This window comes from Stegostoma tigrinum, chromosome 20 (genome assembly GCF_030684315.1).
Source record: "Stegostoma tigrinum isolate sSteTig4 chromosome 20, sSteTig4.hap1, whole genome shotgun sequence".
In the NCBI taxonomy this organism is placed as follows: Eukaryota; Metazoa; Chordata; class Chondrichthyes; order Orectolobiformes; family Stegostomatidae; genus Stegostoma; species Stegostoma tigrinum.
In genome coordinates, this window is record NC_081373.1 from 18,144,684 (window position 1) to 18,164,025 (window position 19,342).

The 19,342-nt window shown below is 43.9% G+C and overlaps 1 protein-coding gene across 1 annotated transcript; it reads left to right on the top strand.

Moving 5' to 3' along the window:
- Positions 1-1,903: 1,903 nt before the first annotated feature.
- On the top strand, positions 1,904-9,242 carry LOC125461937 (prolactin-releasing peptide receptor-like). The gene has a single exon (XM_048551321.2). It carries the CDS (start codon positions 2,375-2,377, stop codon positions 3,428-3,430), a length of 1,056 nt encoding a protein of 351 aa, XP_048407278.1. The 5' UTR covers positions 1,904-2,374; the 3' UTR covers positions 3,431-9,242.
- Positions 9,243-19,342: the final 10,100 nt, after the last annotated feature.

Genomic DNA, 19,342 nt, shown 5'->3' on the forward strand with positions numbered 1-19,342 from the left:
CAAATTCCCTGCAATCCTTTTGCACACTGAAGAGAACATTGGCAACATCTCCAATCTCTTAGCTATAAAGTTCCTTGCCAGTAATAAACTCTTCTGCACTGTCTGCAGGATCTGCATATCTTTTCTAAAGCATAATTCCTGGAACTGAACATAATACTTTAAGAGAGACCCAAGCAATGTTTTATAAATGTTGAACATTAATTTCTTTACCTTTGTATATTATTTACAAAACAAAGGATCTGATGTGCTGTTCTGCCAGTCTTCTTGAATTATCTTCACATATATATGGGCAAATATCGCCATGAACCTTCGGATTCTGTGCCCTCTTTAACATGTATCCTCTTTTCATTCTACCCAACAAAATATATCAGTTACATTTGTCTGTATTTAGTTGCATCTGTCTTGCAACTACCCACTTTAGCATCTACATTTCCCCAATGCCTGTTACTGACCTATTTATTGCCTGCTGCACATTTTGTGTTCTCCACAAACTTTGAAATTGTGCTGTGTACTCTGAAATTCAGATCACTGAGATATATGTAAACTTGGGGGAGACAGTCCAAGCTTTTATTCAGCCTAAAGAGCAAATATTCACAATCATTTCTATCCCTTAGCCATTTGTAAAATTTGTAATTGTTGCCGCTCTCCCTTTAATCACATTGCTTTAATTTTGCATGCACAATTGTTAGGGTGTACAGTGTTATCACTTGGAGAAAATACCAAAAAGTCAGAACCCTAAGATAGTATCTCTGATATAACAAGGTGTATGAACACAGCAGGAAGGCTGACGTTTTGGTCCTAGACCCTTCTTCAGAAATTTCTGATGAAGGGTCTAGGCCTGAAACGTCAGCCTTCCTGCTCCTCTAATGCTGCTTGGCCTGCTGTGTTCATCCAGCTCTACACCTTGTTATCTCAGATTCTCCAGCATCTGCAGTTCCTGCTCTGTCTGATGGTATCTGATGCCTGGAGGTAACTGGGGTGCATTGCCAGGTGCCCAGGAGACAGGCAGCTCAGTGATTGTCACATGCACAGTGGCAATTCATTGTGGACTTGTTCCTAAAACCTGTCTTTATTCTGCTAGTATGCATCTTTTAAACTGTGTAAGACTCCCCAAGTCAATGTAGTGACCTACATGCATTGGAGTTTAGAAGAGTTAAAGGTGAAAAAAAATAGGGTTCCGGTGGGAGCTTGGCAGGGTAGGAGCTGAAAGGTTTCCCGTCCTGGGTATCCAGAAGTAGGGAGCACAAAATAAATCATCCATTTAAAATGGATTGGGGCAAGTTTTATTTTCTCAGGGGACCGGCTAATTTTTAATCGGCCTGATCAGACATATTCATTTCTAGAGCAGGATAGGATTCTGAACCGAGAACCTCTTGCCTCAAAAGTGAGGGCACCATTACAGCGCCGTAGGAATCCTCTCAGATGTTGGCTAAATCCTCGCAATTCTTTATCTGAAAGCAGCTGCGGAGTTGTGGTTTTGTGTGTTTTTTTTATGGCAGAGACTGACAGGTGAGTCAGCGGTTCGGGGGAACAGGCAGAAAAACGGGATTCAAGGGATAATCAAACCTGAAATGAGCTAGAGGGGCCGAGTGGCCTACTTCTTATCATCTTTAATGACTTCGCTCTTCTGTCAATTTCTTGAATATCTCCAGAAGGCGAAAAGGTGATGTCAAGGAGCGTGACTTTGTTTGAAATGTCCGTTCTGTATATATGCTTGGGAGTGACGAGCGTGGCTCTAGCATTTATTGTGATGTGGGGGTTGTTTGAAGTGGATTTTTGTGCTAGCACCTCCCACCAATGGCAGACAGAGAACCGGCTACACCTTCTCATCAAAAATCACAAGAGCGTGTCCGCTGAAAGGAGGAGGGAGCAGAGCTGACTGAAGCGCACGGACAGACCCAGCGATGCCTTGGGCTGGAGCAGTGTTCCCGGCTAAATTCACGCGGAGCTGGAAAGGCAGTGAGAAAAAACTGGGACATAGAGGAGAATCTCCTATTCTCTCAGACTGAGCGCTTTCATCCAGGGAACACCGGGACAGAGAGAAAAACACTCGAGGATTCAGCCAAGCCTGAACTGAGCAAAGAAAATCGTAAGTAATTCACAGAGGGAAAATATTAATAATAATTTACGAACCGTTAAACGAGACGAAAGCCCTTGCGGGGAGACAAAGTTGATGGTCTCCATTCCGATGTAACTTCAAGGCTCATGTTTGACGGTGATTTTCTCTAACCAATACTCCTTTGAAGAAGCGCAAGTTGTAACGAGCAGTTCGGAATTTTGGCCCGAAAGCTTTGGAAATTGTAAAGGGCTTGGTGTAAGAGCCGTGAGGGAGTTCCTGCAGCAAGAAGGGAGAGAGGGATTCCCGAAGGGGCTGATGGAGCAGAGAGCAGCTGGCCTGGATCAGGGCGAGAACCTGAGCTCCCGGCTCAGCCTCCTGCAGGAATTCGCCAACCTCTCCTCGCAGTTCCAGGGCATCCAGCTCATCCAATCGTTCAAGTCCCTCATCATTCCGTGCTACGCGCTGGTGGTCTTCATCGGCATCCTCGGCAACTACTTGCTCATCCACATCATCTGCAAAACGAAGAAGATGCACAACACCACCAACTTCCTGCTGGGGAACCTGGCCTTCTCGGACATGCTGATGTGCGCGACCTGCGTGCCCTTCACCCTGGCCTATGTCTTTGAGCCGCGGGGCTGGATCTATGGCAGGTTCATGTGTTACTTCGTGTTCCTGATGCAGCCCGTCACCGTCTTTGTCTCGGTCTTCACCCTCACTGTCATCGCCGTCGATCGCTACTGCGCCACAGTGCATCCCCTCAGGAGGAGGCTGACCATACCCAGCTGTGCCTACCTGCTGACCACCATCTGGCTCCTGGCGTGTCTCCTGGCAGCCCCGGGCCTGGTACACACCTACTATGTGGAGTTCTTCCATCAGGACTTGACCATCTGTGAGGAGTTCTGGGTGGGGATGGAGAAACGCAGGCTGGTGTATGCCTACAGCACCCTGCTGGCCACCTATGTCCTGCCCTTCTTGGTCATCTCGCTCTCCTACCTCCGCATCTCTGTCAAGCTGAAGAACCGTGTGGTGCCCGGCAACATCACCCAGTCCCAGGCCGAGTGGGACCGAGCCAGGCGCAGGAGGACCTTCCGCCTCCTGGTGTTGGTGGTGGCTGTTTTCGGCCTTTGCTGGCTCCCCCTGCACCTCTTCAACATGATCAAGGACATTGACTTTGACCTGATAGACAAGCAGTACTTCAACCTCATCCAGCTGCTGTGCCACTGGCTGGCCATGAGCTCTGCTTGTTACAATGCCTTCATCTACGCCTGGCTCCATGACAGCTTCAGGGGGGAGCTGAAGAAGATGTTCACCTGGAGGAACCAGAAGGTGGCTCCCACGGCTCACTGTGTCATGGCCAGCGTGGTTTTGTAAATAAAGCAGAGCTCCCGGTGGGGCAAAACTACATGATCTCTAAGCACTAACCGATCAGACTTGTGTGCCAGGAACTGATAATCTGGGGAGAGACCTGGCAGTATATGTGCGCAAGTAGTAGGAAGTGTCGAGTGGCAGGCTGAGAGACAGGGTGAGCCCCGCTGACAGGATGAACGCAAAAGCAACAAAGTTATGAATAATGCAGACTGTGGTAGACAGATTGAATCCTACCTTTGAAAACTGAACTGGATAACTATTTGAAGAGGAAACGATTTGGAGGACTGCAGTGAAGACTTGGGTTAGCTGAGTAGTTGTCACAGATAGCCCACATTGGCAAGGCAGGTTGAATGGCCTCATTCCGTGTTGTTATCATTCTGGAATTGTATGTGCAGGGGAGTGAGAGAGTTGCAAAGCAATAGACTGCAATGATTTTTGACATGGTCTATGGGGACAAACTGTCGTCCCCATTCAAAGTTCAGGAATGCTCTTTTATGTCCCTGTCTCCCAACTTTGAAGTATTTTTTAAGAGGTGCAAAGCACAGTATGAATCTAGAATGTGCCCCCCCATTTGTACTGAAATGTTTATACAATAGATAGTGATTGAACATTGTTGATGTGTTCTACACTTAATCAAAGTGTCTCGATTGCATGCTGAAAATTATTGCAAATGTGAATTATATATAAATCATAACCTGCAGTAGAATATTAAGAGGAGGTATTTAATGAATATAAATATCCTTTATCAACAGTTTTGGTCACCTTGCAATAGGAAGGATGTTATTAAACTGGAAAGAGTGCCAAAGAAATTTACAAAGATGTTGCCAGGATTCAAGGGGCTGAGTTAAAGGGAGAGATTAGACAAGCTAGGAGACTGAGGGAGGATTCTTATGGAAGTGCATAAGATCATGAGAGGCATGGATAGGGTGAATGCACTCAGTCTTTTTCCCAGTTTTGGGCGATCGAGGACTAGAGGGCATCACTTTAAGGTAAGAGGGGAAAGAACACATGGGAATCTTAGGGGCAACTTTTTAACACAGAGGGTGGTATGCACTTGGAATGAGCTGCCAGCGGAAGTGGTTGAGGAAGGTACATTCATAACATTTAAAAGGCATTTGAACAAATACATAGATAGGAAAGGTTTTTTAGAAGAATATGTGCCATGTGCAGGGAAATGGGTATGCTTGGATGGACATTTTGGTCAGCATGGATCACTTTGGGCCAAAAGGCCTGTTGCCATGCTGTAGGACTCTACGACTCTATAACTACTGAGAGATGAAATTCTTTCTTATTTCCTTGAGTTAATGGGATTGAACTGCCTGAATTGGAGCTGCTGTGAGGGAAGTGAATGCATCTTCTAATTTGGCTTCATATAAAACCGTTGTAAGTAAATAATACTTTCTGACTGTGTTCAGATTAATTGCATACAAGGTCTGTTTAAGAAGACAGTTCATTAATTTGCCTTGTTTGATGCAACATCATGCTTTATCTGTCACACAAATTAAGCCAATAAGAATTATAGTACGATTAAAATGGTTTGCAGAGGTTCTCTGAGGTATCCTTGATTACCAAAGGTTTGCTGTACTAGCTCTTTGTAAGGACTGTGATCAACAGGCATTATTCCATTAAATGAAGGCTGGCAGATGAAATGATTCTGATCAGTCTGCCTCACTTTCCTCCCACAGTATCATTGACATTGCATCTGAACCTACTTGCAGAACAGCTCGCGATGCCAAGAGCAAAGATTAAAGACTACTCACATCAATGTGAGCTGAGCTGAAACAGAACAGACTGTGATGGAGCCTTGTTCACACTGTGTAACCAGAGAAGTTTACTTTAATATAAATCCTCTTTCTGTAGGCTTGTGGCCAGAAGCACTTTAATTCATTTTGCTGTTTCATTCCCTGTCCCTTCTCCTGTTCTTCATTTCTGAGTTTGTTTATTTTCCAGTTGGCAATTGCCTTCTGAAATTAGACGTTTTAAAAGTTACGCTGTCAATAATGTTACTGATTCCTTTGGCTAAAAGGATGCACCTTCCTGAAAGCAAAGACCAGTAGGTAGCAGGACAATATAAAACACCAAAATGACTGATTTGTGAAGCAATACGATTCCCTGGTTTTCTTGTAATGTACATTGTATTATCCAGTTTGAATTCATTCCATTAGAACATGTTTCTATACATTTCCTCTAAACCCATAGAGTAGATTTTTCAATCTGCTGTTAGTTAGCAACATACTAATAGCTTTTGCCTAATCATTAACGTGCTGAGTTAAATTAATTTTTATGGCGTGAGCAAGTCCAATCTCAAAGGTGTAGCCTGACATTGGCTGTTCACCAGAACATTGTAAGCTATTGCATGCAAATAGCTCTGAATATATATTTCAGAATAAGAAAGTGAAATTGGGGTGGGAAATGCCAGTGTAATTTTATACATGTCAGACGTCAGTTGGTCGTGCCCTCATCTCCGAAGCAAGAGGCTATGGACAAACTTAGCTCAAAACTTTTGGCCGATTCTCCAGCGCAACAATGAGGGAATGCTGCACTGTCTGAGGTATCATTTTCAGATGAAATGTTAAACTGTGACCCTGCTTGCTCTCAAACAGATGCAGAAGATTCCATGGGACCATTTTGAAGAAACTGGTTGGAATTATTCTGGTGACCTATTTTTCAATCAGCTGTTCCTTTAGAGATGTTGACTTAATTGGTGTTTTATCAGGTTGCTGCTAGTCAGAGTTTGCTTTATGCAAATTAGCTGCTTTGGTTCCTACATTGCAGAGGTGACTGCATTTCAAAAGAATGGAATTGGTTGAAAAGCACTTTGGAATGTCTTACAGTCATCAAAGTTGCTATATAGATGCACATTCTTCTAGTTTTGCCTATCAGGGATATTAGACATTGTTTTATATGGACTGGTTAATGGGTGAGCTCTATATTAGCATATCTACTTAAAAAGATCATGGGTAATGTCACTGAATCCCAATATTAAAATAATTATATATAGACTGATAGAAACGTGATTGCAATTCAAAACCCACCAGAAATCTAGACTGATCAAAACGAGTAAAAATTTGCTGTAATTAATCACTATCCAGTTTTCTAGTTTTCATATTTTAATTCCTCCCCATAACTGGGATTGACTGTTTGAAAAATCGTGATAATAGTTTAAAAGAAATAATGTAGGTACATTTACATGATCCACATATTTCATCAGTTAGGAAGGTTAGGGTCTTATTTGGCTAGACACTAGATTCTGATTAAAAATTGTCAAGAATTAATGAGACTACTTACTTTCTGGATTATGATTCCTCAAGTGTCACGAAACCATCGTTCCAGAAGCCTGGAGTATGCATAGTGGAACATTCAGCAGATCACTTGACAAGTACAAGTGATGAACTGTCTACAATCCAGTAGAGATAGCAGGAACTGCTATACTGGAGAATCTGAGATAACAAGGTATAGAGCTGGATGAACACAGCAGGCCAAGCAGCATCAGAGGAACAGGAAAGCTGACATTTCGGTTCAAGACGCTTCTTCAAAAATTTTCTGAAGGGTCTCGATCTGAAACATCAGCTTTCCTGCACCTTGTTGTCTACAATTCAACAACGGATGATGCAGTATGACTCCACAATCAACCCACAAGTGTCGAAAATATAAACTGACCCTGAAGGCTCGGTTAGATTTTCTTCCTATTGCTGTGATCCCTGTGGAATCCTTAAATCATAATAACCAAATACACCAAAACCCTCCAACTCCCACACCCGACCCCCATCCCCAGAAAGTGCAGAAATTACTGGGTGAGATTTCACTTTCTGTAACTTGTACGTTAATATGAGTCAGGCTAAATATAAATTGAACAATAATTAACAGGCAAATCACAGTAAAAACAAAAAAAAACAAAATTTGACTTGGAATAATAGTCTTTGATCTATCTAATAGGATTAATAGGCAATCTATTCTAACTGTACAGTCCCAATTTTATCATATAGTTCATTCCTAGGGAACATCAAAGCCTTTTCTTCACACATTTAGCTTGTACACTGCAGGCAACACATTCTGTGTAAACAGGTTCTAACTATGTAATCATCCTATAGTGTGCATTTCTTTCTAGAACCCTTCAAACTCTCAATTCCCATTGAATTGTTATCCACCAGAATGTTAGTTGTTAAGCTCCCTGCTTTGTGCCAATCTTATGCACAGCCTCTGTATTTTATCTTCTTGTTGGTATTGTTTCCAGGTCAAGGGTCTCCATATCACATGATCAGTATTTTCTGTTACCACAAAATTATAATTAACCCTTTTACAAGTACCCCACATGTTTAAACATCTCTTTCAATATGAAATATATATGTTTAATATAAAGCAATTGCAGATTCCTCTGGGTCAAAAGCCATCACATTTCAATGGGTTTCAGGTTTGAGTTTCTCTCCCTACCTGGATGACATGGGCATGTCTCCAGAGACACTTATCCAGATTTAACTCTTTGAGTCAGCATTATATTTCAATACGTAGCTGTTTATGAAATTTAAAATTTATGACAATGTGCATCAACTTTGTTATGAGCTGCTTTTTTATGTGATGTTGTTATGTTACATTACGTCATGCAATGTATGTTACGTTATTTATTATCTTTTCATAGGATTAGGCAAGGCCCACATCTGTTGCCCATCCATAATTGCCCTTGAAATGAGTGGCTTGATAGACCATTTCAGAGTACTAATCTAAGTGTGGCCACAAAAGCTAGTCTAACAATGACCACGTAATCACCGTTAATTGTCAAAAACTATTTAGTTCACTAATGACCTTTAAGCTCAGAAACCTGCAATCCTTCCCTCACCTCACCTGCTCACCAGACCCACAGCAATGTGGCTGACTCCTAACCTGCCCCTGAAATAGCCAAGCAAGCCTCTCAGTTTCAGGGCAATTAAAGATGAGCAATGAATGCTGACCTTGTCAGTGACACCAAAGGATTTGCCCTGTGCTGGCTGTTCCAACACAGCACAGCTCCCAAGCACACTGGCTTCTTCTGAGTGAAGTAAGAAGCTGGTGAGGGGAGGAAGTGCAATCTTCAGCAAGATTTCCAAGCACCAATGACTGATTTAGTCCCCCAGTTGTGGACCACAGTGGCATCAGTGGATGGTGAACAGTTGAGGAGAAAAAAAATTAAAAAACGGACATGATGTTCTGGTCATACTTGATATACAAGATGGGTCAGAGCAAACTGCTTCATTCACCAGTTGTACTCACTTGCTTGAATTAATTTAGCAGCAGATTTGTAAAACATCATGAGGAATCTGGGGAACTCAGGAGTCAAAATTATATCGGCTCATCCTTACCCCTTAAAGAGGGGTGTTTAGAATAACAGCCTGTTCTATCCTCCGTTTGTTGTTAGGAGGCATTACTGCACTTGTTTGGACAAGTCCTTAAAATGCCACATTATTACATCAAATAGTGAACAAGAGACTCTCGTTAAATCCCAGTAATCACCATTGCTGGTGGATATTGAAAATATGCCTGTAATCAGATGACTCGTGAAGCCCAATTACATTTAGGTTTTGGAGACCTGGTTATTAGGCACCGGAACTGTTTGGATTGGCCAAATGGTGCAAATAAATTTTAACCCTCATTGGGCTTTTGCTCTGAGTCTATTTTCATCAAGCTGTAATTGGAGATGTACATTGGTTATTACACTAATGGTTAACTTCAAATCATCAAATCTCACATGAAGTCAACAGCACCTTTCACAGGTGTTAAAAATGTAGTTGGGGAAAATACATTCAAATACGTGAAGCGTGTGTTTATTGTTTTTGTGGATGTGACTCACCTCAAGATGTTTGGTTTATTCTGTATAAATAAAGTGCATTATTGAATTATGATTGTGGTGAGAAAAGAGTTATTCACAAAAACGAAAAAAGTCCTTCTTCATGTTTGTTGGGTGGATGGTCAGGGCGATTGGGATGTCTATCCAATGTCATAAAACCTATTTGCACAGGGCTCATTTAAATATCGTTTCTGGCTTACACAAGCATTTCCAACAGTGACAGGCAGTGAGCCCCTTTGCAAAGAACTTTGAAAGCTCCCTGCATCTCTTAACGAGAGATACCTATTATTCTGTGCAAATTTCTGCTGCTCTGGGGTACTGCAGCATTTCTCAGCAACTGAGCGATGGAAGTCTTATTGAGCAGGGGAGGGCAAACAAGCAACCCCGTGGTCCTCAGATGGTCAGCAGTCTTCTGCTTACCCATCCACTCCCTTCTTATTCACTTTCCTTTCTCTCTTCAAAGACTAGCCTACCAGTCATGCCTCAGCCTAATCTTTGGTGCCTCTTCTCCAGTGAACTGTGTGGAGTATTCACAGTCTAAATCTTACCAGATCAATGAGAATGAAAGGCCAAATCCTGTTCCCATTGTAATAGGAGACCTGCAGAGCCGCGCATCTGTATTTGTTTAGTTGATGGCTCCCTGAGCCATTGGGAATCCCACGATCCTAAGCCACCATTCACTCTGTTTGCCTTCCTGTACAAGAGCATGATGTACTGTCCTGCAAGGCTTCCCAGAAGTTCTCAGGAAATGTGGAAGATATCTCCTATTACAGTGGGCCTGAATGCGCAACAGTTTAAGGTGGTAGTAGTGATTTGGACAGGGCCCTCCTCACTCTAGCTTAATTCTCCCGATGGATTCACGCTGTTCAGTGACCAGCGCCTTGTTGAACCTAAGTCGGCCCAGGCATAAAGGCCCAGTGTACGTACAAGTACTCCTGAGATTTCCTCTGTATGTTGGATCTTCCCTAAAGAGTCAGGAAAGGCTATGTAAAACCTCCCCTTTCTGCAGCCTCTGCTCCATCTCATGGTCATATTGCAGAGCAAGAAACAATGAAACCACAGACCCCATACCTCAGACAGGAATTCCTGTGTTCTCCTTGATTTTAATAAACAGCTCCTTAAAATCATCACCAAAAAAGTGCAAAGTATTTCCACAAAGCTGCCGATGAAACAAATCAAAAGCACCTCAATGCAAGTAGATGCCTGGATCTTTATATATTATTAGTGCTAAGCCCCTCACACAATTGAGCCCAGGTTATGTACTGAACGACAAAGAGTTATATTGAATGGATCTTCATGACCACAGTTTGCAAATATCATTCCAAATCAGATTTTTCCTAGTGGTTGCCTAATTGCCAGCATGGAGTACCCAACAGAAGGTGGGAGAATGTAAAGAGTACTCACCTGGAGATCATTAGCTCCAGCGATAATGCTATGGATTTCAACCCATATTTCTTCATTAGTACATGAAGTGAGGATCGAAGCAGATTATTAAAGCAACAAGGAGAGTACATAACTGCCAACTGAATACATAATTATTATGGACCATTCAGGGAATTATTATTACAAGGAAAAATGAATTATTCATTAAATCCTCACTTTCTTGTCCATGCTGTTTCCCCATGGTCCCATGAAAGGCAAGATTTTCATTATTTACAAACTGTATAGCTTTGAGACCATCCTTGAATTTAATTTTCTTTTGAAAACGGGTATGAGAAATCTTACTAACATTGTTGTAAAAACCGAGGATTTCTTCAGTATGATACGTTGGAAACTCAGAGTTTTCAATATAATCCTGCAAGTTAACCAACAAGAAACACATCACAGCTTGAAGGATCAGTTCCCTGAATCAGGATCCTGCTGTTTTATTTTGTTTGCTTGAACACAGAAAGCCCAATGAATTATAGGCCTATAACAATTCTTATCACACAGTTCACAGAACTGCCAGAACAGTTTATATGTTGCTACAAATATGTGAATCAAATATCTAGTCACGCTTTTAGTTCTTATCAACTCTTTTTTCAGTCATGGGATGTAGGCAGCACTGGTAAGGACTGCTTTTACTGCCCATCAGTAAATGTCCTTGAGAAGGTGCCATATTCTTGAGTGACCTTAGCCCATATGGTGTAGGTACAGTCTCTGTGCTATTTGGAAGGAGCTCCAGGATTTTTACCCAGCAACAATAAAGAAACAGTGACATAGTTCCAAGTCAGGATGGTGTGTGGCTTGGAAGGGAACTTGTGAGGGTGGCATGGTGGCTGAGTGGTTAGCATAACTGTCTTACTGTGCCAGGGCCTGACTCCAGCCTCAGGCAACTGTCTCTGTGTGGAGTTTGCACATTCTCCTCGTGTCTGCTTGGATTTCCTCCAGGTGCTCCAGTTTCCTCCCACAGTCCAAAGTTGTGCAAGTTAGATGCATTGATTGTGATAAATTGCCCATAGTGTTCAGGGATGTGCAGGCTGGGTGGATTAGGCTTTGGAAATGCAGGGTTATAGGGATAGGGTAGGGATGGGTCTGGGGGTCGGTGTGAACTCGATGAGCAGAATGGCCTGCTCCCACACTGTAGGGATTCTTTCATTGCAAGCGAAGGGTGTTCCAAGCATCTGCTGCATTTGTCCTTCTTATGGTAAATATCACAGGCTTCAAAGGTGCTAGCAAAGCTATCTTGGGAAAGTGAATCTTGTAGATGGTACACATTGCTTCCTCTGTGCACCAGTGCTAGTGAAAATGAAAGGTCAAGATTGCAGATAGATTTCCAAGAATGACAGCAAGGCTGAAGGACACTGTAAGAGTAGGGAACGTGGGGTCAATAATGAAGATATTTGAAGACAAAAAATGAGGTATTTGCCTTTAATGTGTTTGGAACGGATTGGTATTATTGCTCAGATTAGTTAGAAATGATGTCAGGATGGGGCCAAATGAATTTGATGGTGTATTTGCAGCTACTTTTGTAAAGAAAATAATGTTAGGGTCATTCTAACCTTTCACCTCACTGAATATTAGGAGTAAACAAAAGCAATATTTGGTGCACCAGGGCTTTGACCTGAGGTAGTGGAATTCACTTATGAAACTAAAATTATTGATAACCTGGATGATCTTGGCTTACAATTTGTCATTTTATTCACAATATGAATATTCACTGTGTGTGAGAGACATTGCACTCCACTCTTTTTTAAAAATGGAGTTAATTTTGGGAGAAACATGACCTTGTCAATAATCCTACCATGAACATTCATTCACAGTAAGGTGAGAACACATTCAAAGCTGCTTCAGTCTATAGCTTCTGCACAGAAAACCACAGAAAATTCATTTCCAATGGTAAATGATACAAATGTAAGTGATTCCATTAAGTTATATTTGAAGTGGATCAGTGTCTTAATATAAAAAAAATGACAGCAGGGGAAGTAGATATTGAAAGTGCACTTCATAGATGGTGTACTGCTGATAATGATATTCTAGCTTGTGCACAAAAGTAGAACATTTGCTCTTCATTTAAACTTCAGAGTATATCAAGGAATTAAACAAAACAAGTGAAACCAGTGGAGTCATGAAAAAGAAACCAGTTCAGAGGAGGATGAACTGAATCCAGTTGTCACATGGAAGTTATGGGCTCGTGAAAAGAAATGTTCTCAGAAGCACTTGGGGTAAAAAAAAGACAATTTAAGTGGCATTAAGCACATTTTTAAGCTATGAAGGTCAAATTAACTCTTCAGTACAGGTGATTAGCCTGCTCTAGTTCATGAGGAAAACAAGCTTTTAGATTATTCTTCCAGAGGAAAGGGAAAATTGAGATGAAGAAGCAGGATGACGAATCACTGCCACAATGATGCCACCCGAAGGTTGCAGGAACAGCAACTCATATTCCGCCTGGGAACCCTGCAGCCATATGGTATCAATGTGGACTTCAGCAGTTTCAAAATCTCCCCTTCCCCTACTGCATCCCTAAACCAGCCCAGTTCATCCCCTCGCCCCACTGCACCACACAACCAGCCCAGCTCTTCCCCCCCACCCACTGCATCCCAAAACCAGTCCAACCTGTCTCTGCCTCCCTAACCGGTTCTTCCTCTCACCCATCCCTTCCTCCCACCCCAAGCCGCACCCCCAGCTACCTACTAACCTCATCCCACCTCCTTGACCTGTCCGTCTTCCCTGGACTGACCTATCCCCTCCCTACCTCCCCACCTACACTCTCTCCACCTATCTTCTTTACTCTCCATCTTCGGTCCGCCTCCCCCCCTCTCCCTATTTATTCCAGTTCCCTCCCCCCATCCCCCTCTCTGATGAAGGGTCTAGGCCCGAAACGTCAGCTTTTGTGCTCCTGAGATGCTGCTTGGCCTGCTGTGTTCATCCAGCCTCACATTTTATTATCTTGGAATCTCCAGCATCTGCAGTTCCCATTATCTCTGACGAATAAAAGAGGTCAGGTTGAGGAGGCTCCATTGTATAAGATAATGGCTCTGAAAGAGTTAAAGTTGTGTCCAGTCTGATAATGTGACAGAGTATTTGGAGAATCAGTCCTGCTCAAGGTCTTGGTGAAGACAGATGTCTCAGATCTGGCTCTTGATAATTATAATTAGCCTAGCTAGTTCATATTAATTTCTCTATTGCTATCAATACAATAAATTACATCTTACTCATTCACAAAAATAAGGATACCCCAGTAAACAGGAGAGGGATAGGTTAATGCTCTTTTGAAGTTTAACAGGAGAAATACAATGTCATTTAACTGAATTTAAAGCCTTTTTGGAAGAACGTAGTACAGTGTTGCTATAAAACCGAGTTTGAAAGTCTGAATGCAGATTTTAAGGCAGAATTCTCTCAGACTGTGAGCAATATGGGCATTTGCAAGTCAGTTGGGAAACTATAATAAGATTGAAAAAATGACCTTACTGACATTGACAAATAAGAATTTTGATTAGCAACACAAGGTTTGAACAGCAAGACAAGAACCTGACCAGTGAGTACGGTGAGGCCTATTTAGATGCATTTACATCTCATTAGTATCTATTCTCACATTATTTATTTGCAGTTTGCTGTATCTCCACACAATGGAGGTCTCCTCCTTGGCTGGGATTTCCCAACATTTCAGGACTTGCTCCATGGGCAGTGACTACCTGAATGCCTGAGGCTGGCGTCGGACGTGCGCCAACCTCACCACATCATTGCACATGTCTGACCCACCTATAATGCAGCAACCCACTTCAGTATTGCCCTATGGAGCACAGCGATACCCTGCATTGTAATGTTGCTGTTTGCCCCTTTGCACCCATCTTGTGGATTAGAGCAGAGCCCACCTCAGGGTTTTCTGATTACTTTCCTAATGCTACCTCATTTTGTTCCTATTTGGATTCTCACGTCTATGCCTTGCCTTGCTTTTTGGTATTGTGAGTATTATGAGAGACTTTGTGCCCCGTACCTCAGGAAGGATGTACTGGCCCTGGGTCCAGAGGAGGTTCATGAAAATGATCCCAGGAATGAAAAGCATAACATATGAGGGATGCTTGAGGACTCTTGGTCTATACTCAATGGAGTTTAGAGGGATGAGGGGAATCTAATTGAAACTTATAGAATACTGAACAGTCTGGACAGAGTGGACGTTGGTAGGAGAGACTAGGACTCGAGGGCACAGCCTTATAGTAAAGAGAAGGCCCTTTTAGAATGACGATAAGAAGAAACATCTTTGGCCACCACAATCAATGGCCCAGTCCAGGGAATCGTTGTGATCAGTCAGCCTGGGAGCTGCATACAGATCATTCTGGTCTGGTCATTCAACAAAGAATATGGAAAGTACAGCACAGATTTGTGCCAAACATGGTGCTAAATTAAGCTAACTCCTTTGGCCTGCCCTTGGCCCATATCCTTCCAATCCTTGCATGTTCATGTGCTTATCTTAAAGTCCCTTAAACACCCCTAATGTATCAGCCTCCACCACCACCTCTGGAAGGGCATTTCAAACTCCTATCTCTCTCTGTTTAAAAAAACTCATCCCTCACACCTCCTTTGAACTTTCACCCTCTCGCCTTACATATATACCCCCTAATATTAGACATTTCAGAAAAAAGATTCTGAACATCAACTCTATCTATGCATCTCATAACTTTACAGAATTCTATCAAGTCTTTCCTCAGCCTCCACACTCCAGGGAAAACAGCCTGAGTTTTCTAGCCTATCCTAACTGCTCATACCTTCTAATCCAGGCAGCGTCCTTGTAAACCTTTTCTGCACCCTTTCCAAAGGCACCATCTCCTTCCTGTCATGTGGCAACCACAATTGAATGTAAGTGTGACTTAACCAAAGTTCTATAAAGTTTCAACATGACACCCTGACTCTTGTACGCAATTCCCTGACTAAAGGCAAGCATGCCATATGCCCTTTTTAACACCCTATCCACTTACGTGGCCATTTTCAGGAGATATGGACTTGAACCCTAAGATCCTTCTGTACATCAAATCTGTCCAGGTCTTGCCATTAGCTGTATACTTTTCCTTAATATTTGATCTCTCAAACTTCCCATTAGTGGAGATTATTAGAAGCCACCCAGGAGCTGGGCCATGGTCAGAACACGGGCCTGTTCACTGAAAGCTAATAGTGATTAGGAATCAAAGCTGTGGTGGTGTTGCTGAGGAAGTTAGCCGTGGGGATTACAGACAGCATGTTGGGAATCAGAAGGGATAATAATTGTGAAAGGGGAACAAACAATATTTAAGGGGAGGAGATAATTGAGCATGGGACAGCATGAGAACAGATGGGATGCAGTGGGAGAGGGTTAATCAACTTTCATCACCAGTCTGGCTTTGGTGGCAGTACTGTGTGTTGTTGTCAGGCACGGGCTGAGGGAGAAAGGTTGGGGAGGTGAACGGTTACATATACAGAGATAATGGGAACTGCAGATGCTGGAGATTCCAAGATAATAAAATGTGAGGCTGGATGAACACAGCAGGCCAAGCAGCATCTCAGGAGCACAAAAGCTGACGTTTCGGGCCTAGACCCTTCATCAGAGAGGGGGATGGGGGGAGGGAACTGGAATAAATAGGGAGAGAGGGGGAGGCGGACCGAAGATGGAGAGTAAAGAAGATAGGTGGAGAGGGTGTAGGTGGGGAGGTAGGGAGGGGATAGGTCAGTCCAGGGAAGACGGACAGGTCAAGGAGGTGGGATGAGGTTAGTAGGTAGCTGGGGGTGCGGCTTGGGGTGGGAGGAAGGGATGGGTGAGAGGAAGAACCGGTTAGGGAGGCAGAGACAGGTTGGACTGGTTTTGGGATGCAGTGGGTGGGGGGGAAGAGCTGGGCTGGTTGTGTGGTGCAGTGGGGGGAGGGGATGAACTGGGCTGGTTGAGGGATGCAGTGGGGGAAGGGGAGATTTTGAAACTGGTGAAGTCCACATTGATACCATATGGCTGCAGGGTTCCCAGGCGGAATATGAGTTGCTGTTCCTGCAACCTTCGGGTGGCATCATGGTGGCAGTGCAGGAGGCCCATGATGGACATGTCATCAAGAGAATGGGAGGGGGAGTGGAAATGGTTTGCGACTGGGAGGTGCAGTTGTTTGTTGCGAACTGAGCGGAGGTGTTCTGCAAAGCGGTCCCCAAGCCTCCGCTTGGTTTCCCCAATGTAGAGAAAGCCGCACCGGGTACAGTGGATGCAGTATACCACATTGGCAGATGTGCAGGTGAACCTCTGCTTAATGTGGAATGTCATCTTGGGGCCTGGGATGGGGGTGAGGGAGGAGGTGTGGGGACAAGTGTAGCATTTCCTGCGGTTGCAGGGGAAGGTGCCGGGTGTGGTGGGGTTGGAGGGCAGTGTGGAGCGAACAAGGGAGTCACGGAGAGAGTGGTCTCTCCGGAAAGCAGACAGGGGTGGGGATGGAAAAATGTCTTGGGTGGTGGGGTCGGATTGTAAATGGCGGAAGTGTCGGAGGATAATGCGTTGTATCCGGAGGTTGGTAGGGTGGTGTGTGAGAACGAGGGGGATCCTCTTGGGGCGGTTGTGGCGGGGGCGGGGTGTGAGGGATGTGTCGCGGGAAATGCGGGAGACGCGGTCAAGGGCGTTCTCAATCACCGTGGGGGTTACATATACAGTTTGGGTTGGAATATACATAACATTAACCCAATCGGACTGACAGGGGAGCGTGGGGCAGACAGGAACATGAAGGTTTAGGGAGGGCAGTCACCCAAATTGAGAGGCTGAGCCGTTGGCTCTTTCCATGAAGTGTCTTCCATCCTCAGCCAGAGCACAAGAGCACAATCCAAATGCGAAATGGTTGCCACCACACCTAGAGTGGGCGGAGTAAATGTTTCTTTCTCTCTGCATGAGCAGGCTTTATTTTTGTGCATTGTGAGGTCTTTCAAAGGGCAATAGTATTAAGCAGATCCTGACATTGACTAGGTGAAAGACACCTGGTATGACATATTTCTGTATGCAAACCTTACGCATTGACCTTCTGTATCAAATAAAAACTCCTGGCCACAAACAGCCTTTACCACGTCATCCAACATGAAACAGAAATCCTACTAATGGCTACAGCCAGTAAATCAGTCTTGCCACATCCAGTCGTGACTGGTATTTGACACACAATGTACAATATTCAGTCTTGGACTGTAAAGTGGTAAGTGACATTCATATCAAACAAATGCCAGGCAACGTCCATCTCCAATAATCCCTCGACGTTCAAATGATGTTACCATCACTGAATCGACCACTATCAATATTCTGGGGATTACCACTGACCAGAAACTGAACAGAATTCACCAGAGAAAGACAATGGCTTCAACAACAGATCAGACACTAGGAATTCTGCAGCAAGTAACTCACCTCCTGACTCCCCAAAGCCTGTCCACCATTTACAAGGCACAAGTCAGGAGTGTGATGGGATATTCCTCACTTGCCTGGATGGGTGCAGCTCCAAAAACACTCAAGAAGTTTGATACCATCCAGGGAGAAACAACCCATTTGTTTGGCACCACATCCACAAACATGTAGTCCCTCCACCACTGACTCTTAGTAGCTGCAGTGTGCACCATCTACAAAATACACTGTAGAAATTCACCAAAAATCCTTAGATAGCACCTTCCAATCTTTAACCACTTCCCTTAAACAGGACAAGAGCAGCAGATATATGGGAACACCACCACCTCCAGGTACACCTTCAAGCTACTCTCCATCATAACACCATCCTTAAGTGTCATTGGGCCAAAATCCTGGAGCTTCCTCCCTATTGGCATTGTGAGTCTATCTATAGCACATGGACTGCAGCTCACCACCACCTTCTCAGGGGCAATTAATGCTGGTCCATCCAGTGAAGCCCACATCCCATGAGAGAAGGAAAGAAACAACTCACTGGAGAAGGACGCTCCACAAACATCCCCATTCACAACGATGGGCCAGGCCAGCACACCAGTGCAAAAGGTAAGACCAAGATATTTGCAACAAAGTTCAGCCAGAAGTGCCAGTGGATGACCCATCTTGGCCTCCTTTAGAAGACCCAAGCATCACAGATACAAGTTTTCGGCCAATTTGATACACTTCACGTGATACCACAAAATGACTACGACCCTAGTTTTTACAAAGGCTATGGATCCTGAGAATGTTCTGGCAATAGTCCTGAAGACATATGCTGTAGAACATTTTATTGTTCCTAGCTAAACAGTTCCAATATATCTACAACATTGGCATCTACTCCACAATGTGAAAACCCCCCAGGCATGACTGGTGCGCACAAAGTAGGAAAAATCAAACCCAACCAATTACCACCCCAAGATAATAAAATGTGAGGCTGGACGAACACAGCAGGCCAAGCAGCATCTCAGGAGCACAAAAGCTGACGTTTCGGGCCTAGACCCTTCATCAGAGAGGGGGATGGGGGGAGGGAACTGGAATAAATAGGGAGAGAGGGGGAGGCGGACCGAAGATGGAGAGTAAAGAAGATAGGTGGAGAGAGTGTAGGTGGGGAGGTAGGGAGGGGATAGGTCAGTCCAGGGAAGACGGACAGGTCAAGGAGGTGGGATGAGGTTAGTAGGTAGCGGGGGGTGCGGCTTGGGGTAGGAGGAAGGGATGGGTGAGAGGAAGAACCGGTTAGGGAGGCAGAGACAGGTTGGACTGGTTT

Bases quoted from the DNA above. Each gene is read 5' to 3' on its own strand.
- LOC125461937 (XM_048551321.2), top strand. From the start codon at position 2,375: ATGGAGCAGAGAGCAGCTGGCCTGGATCAGGGCGAGAACCTGAGCTCC.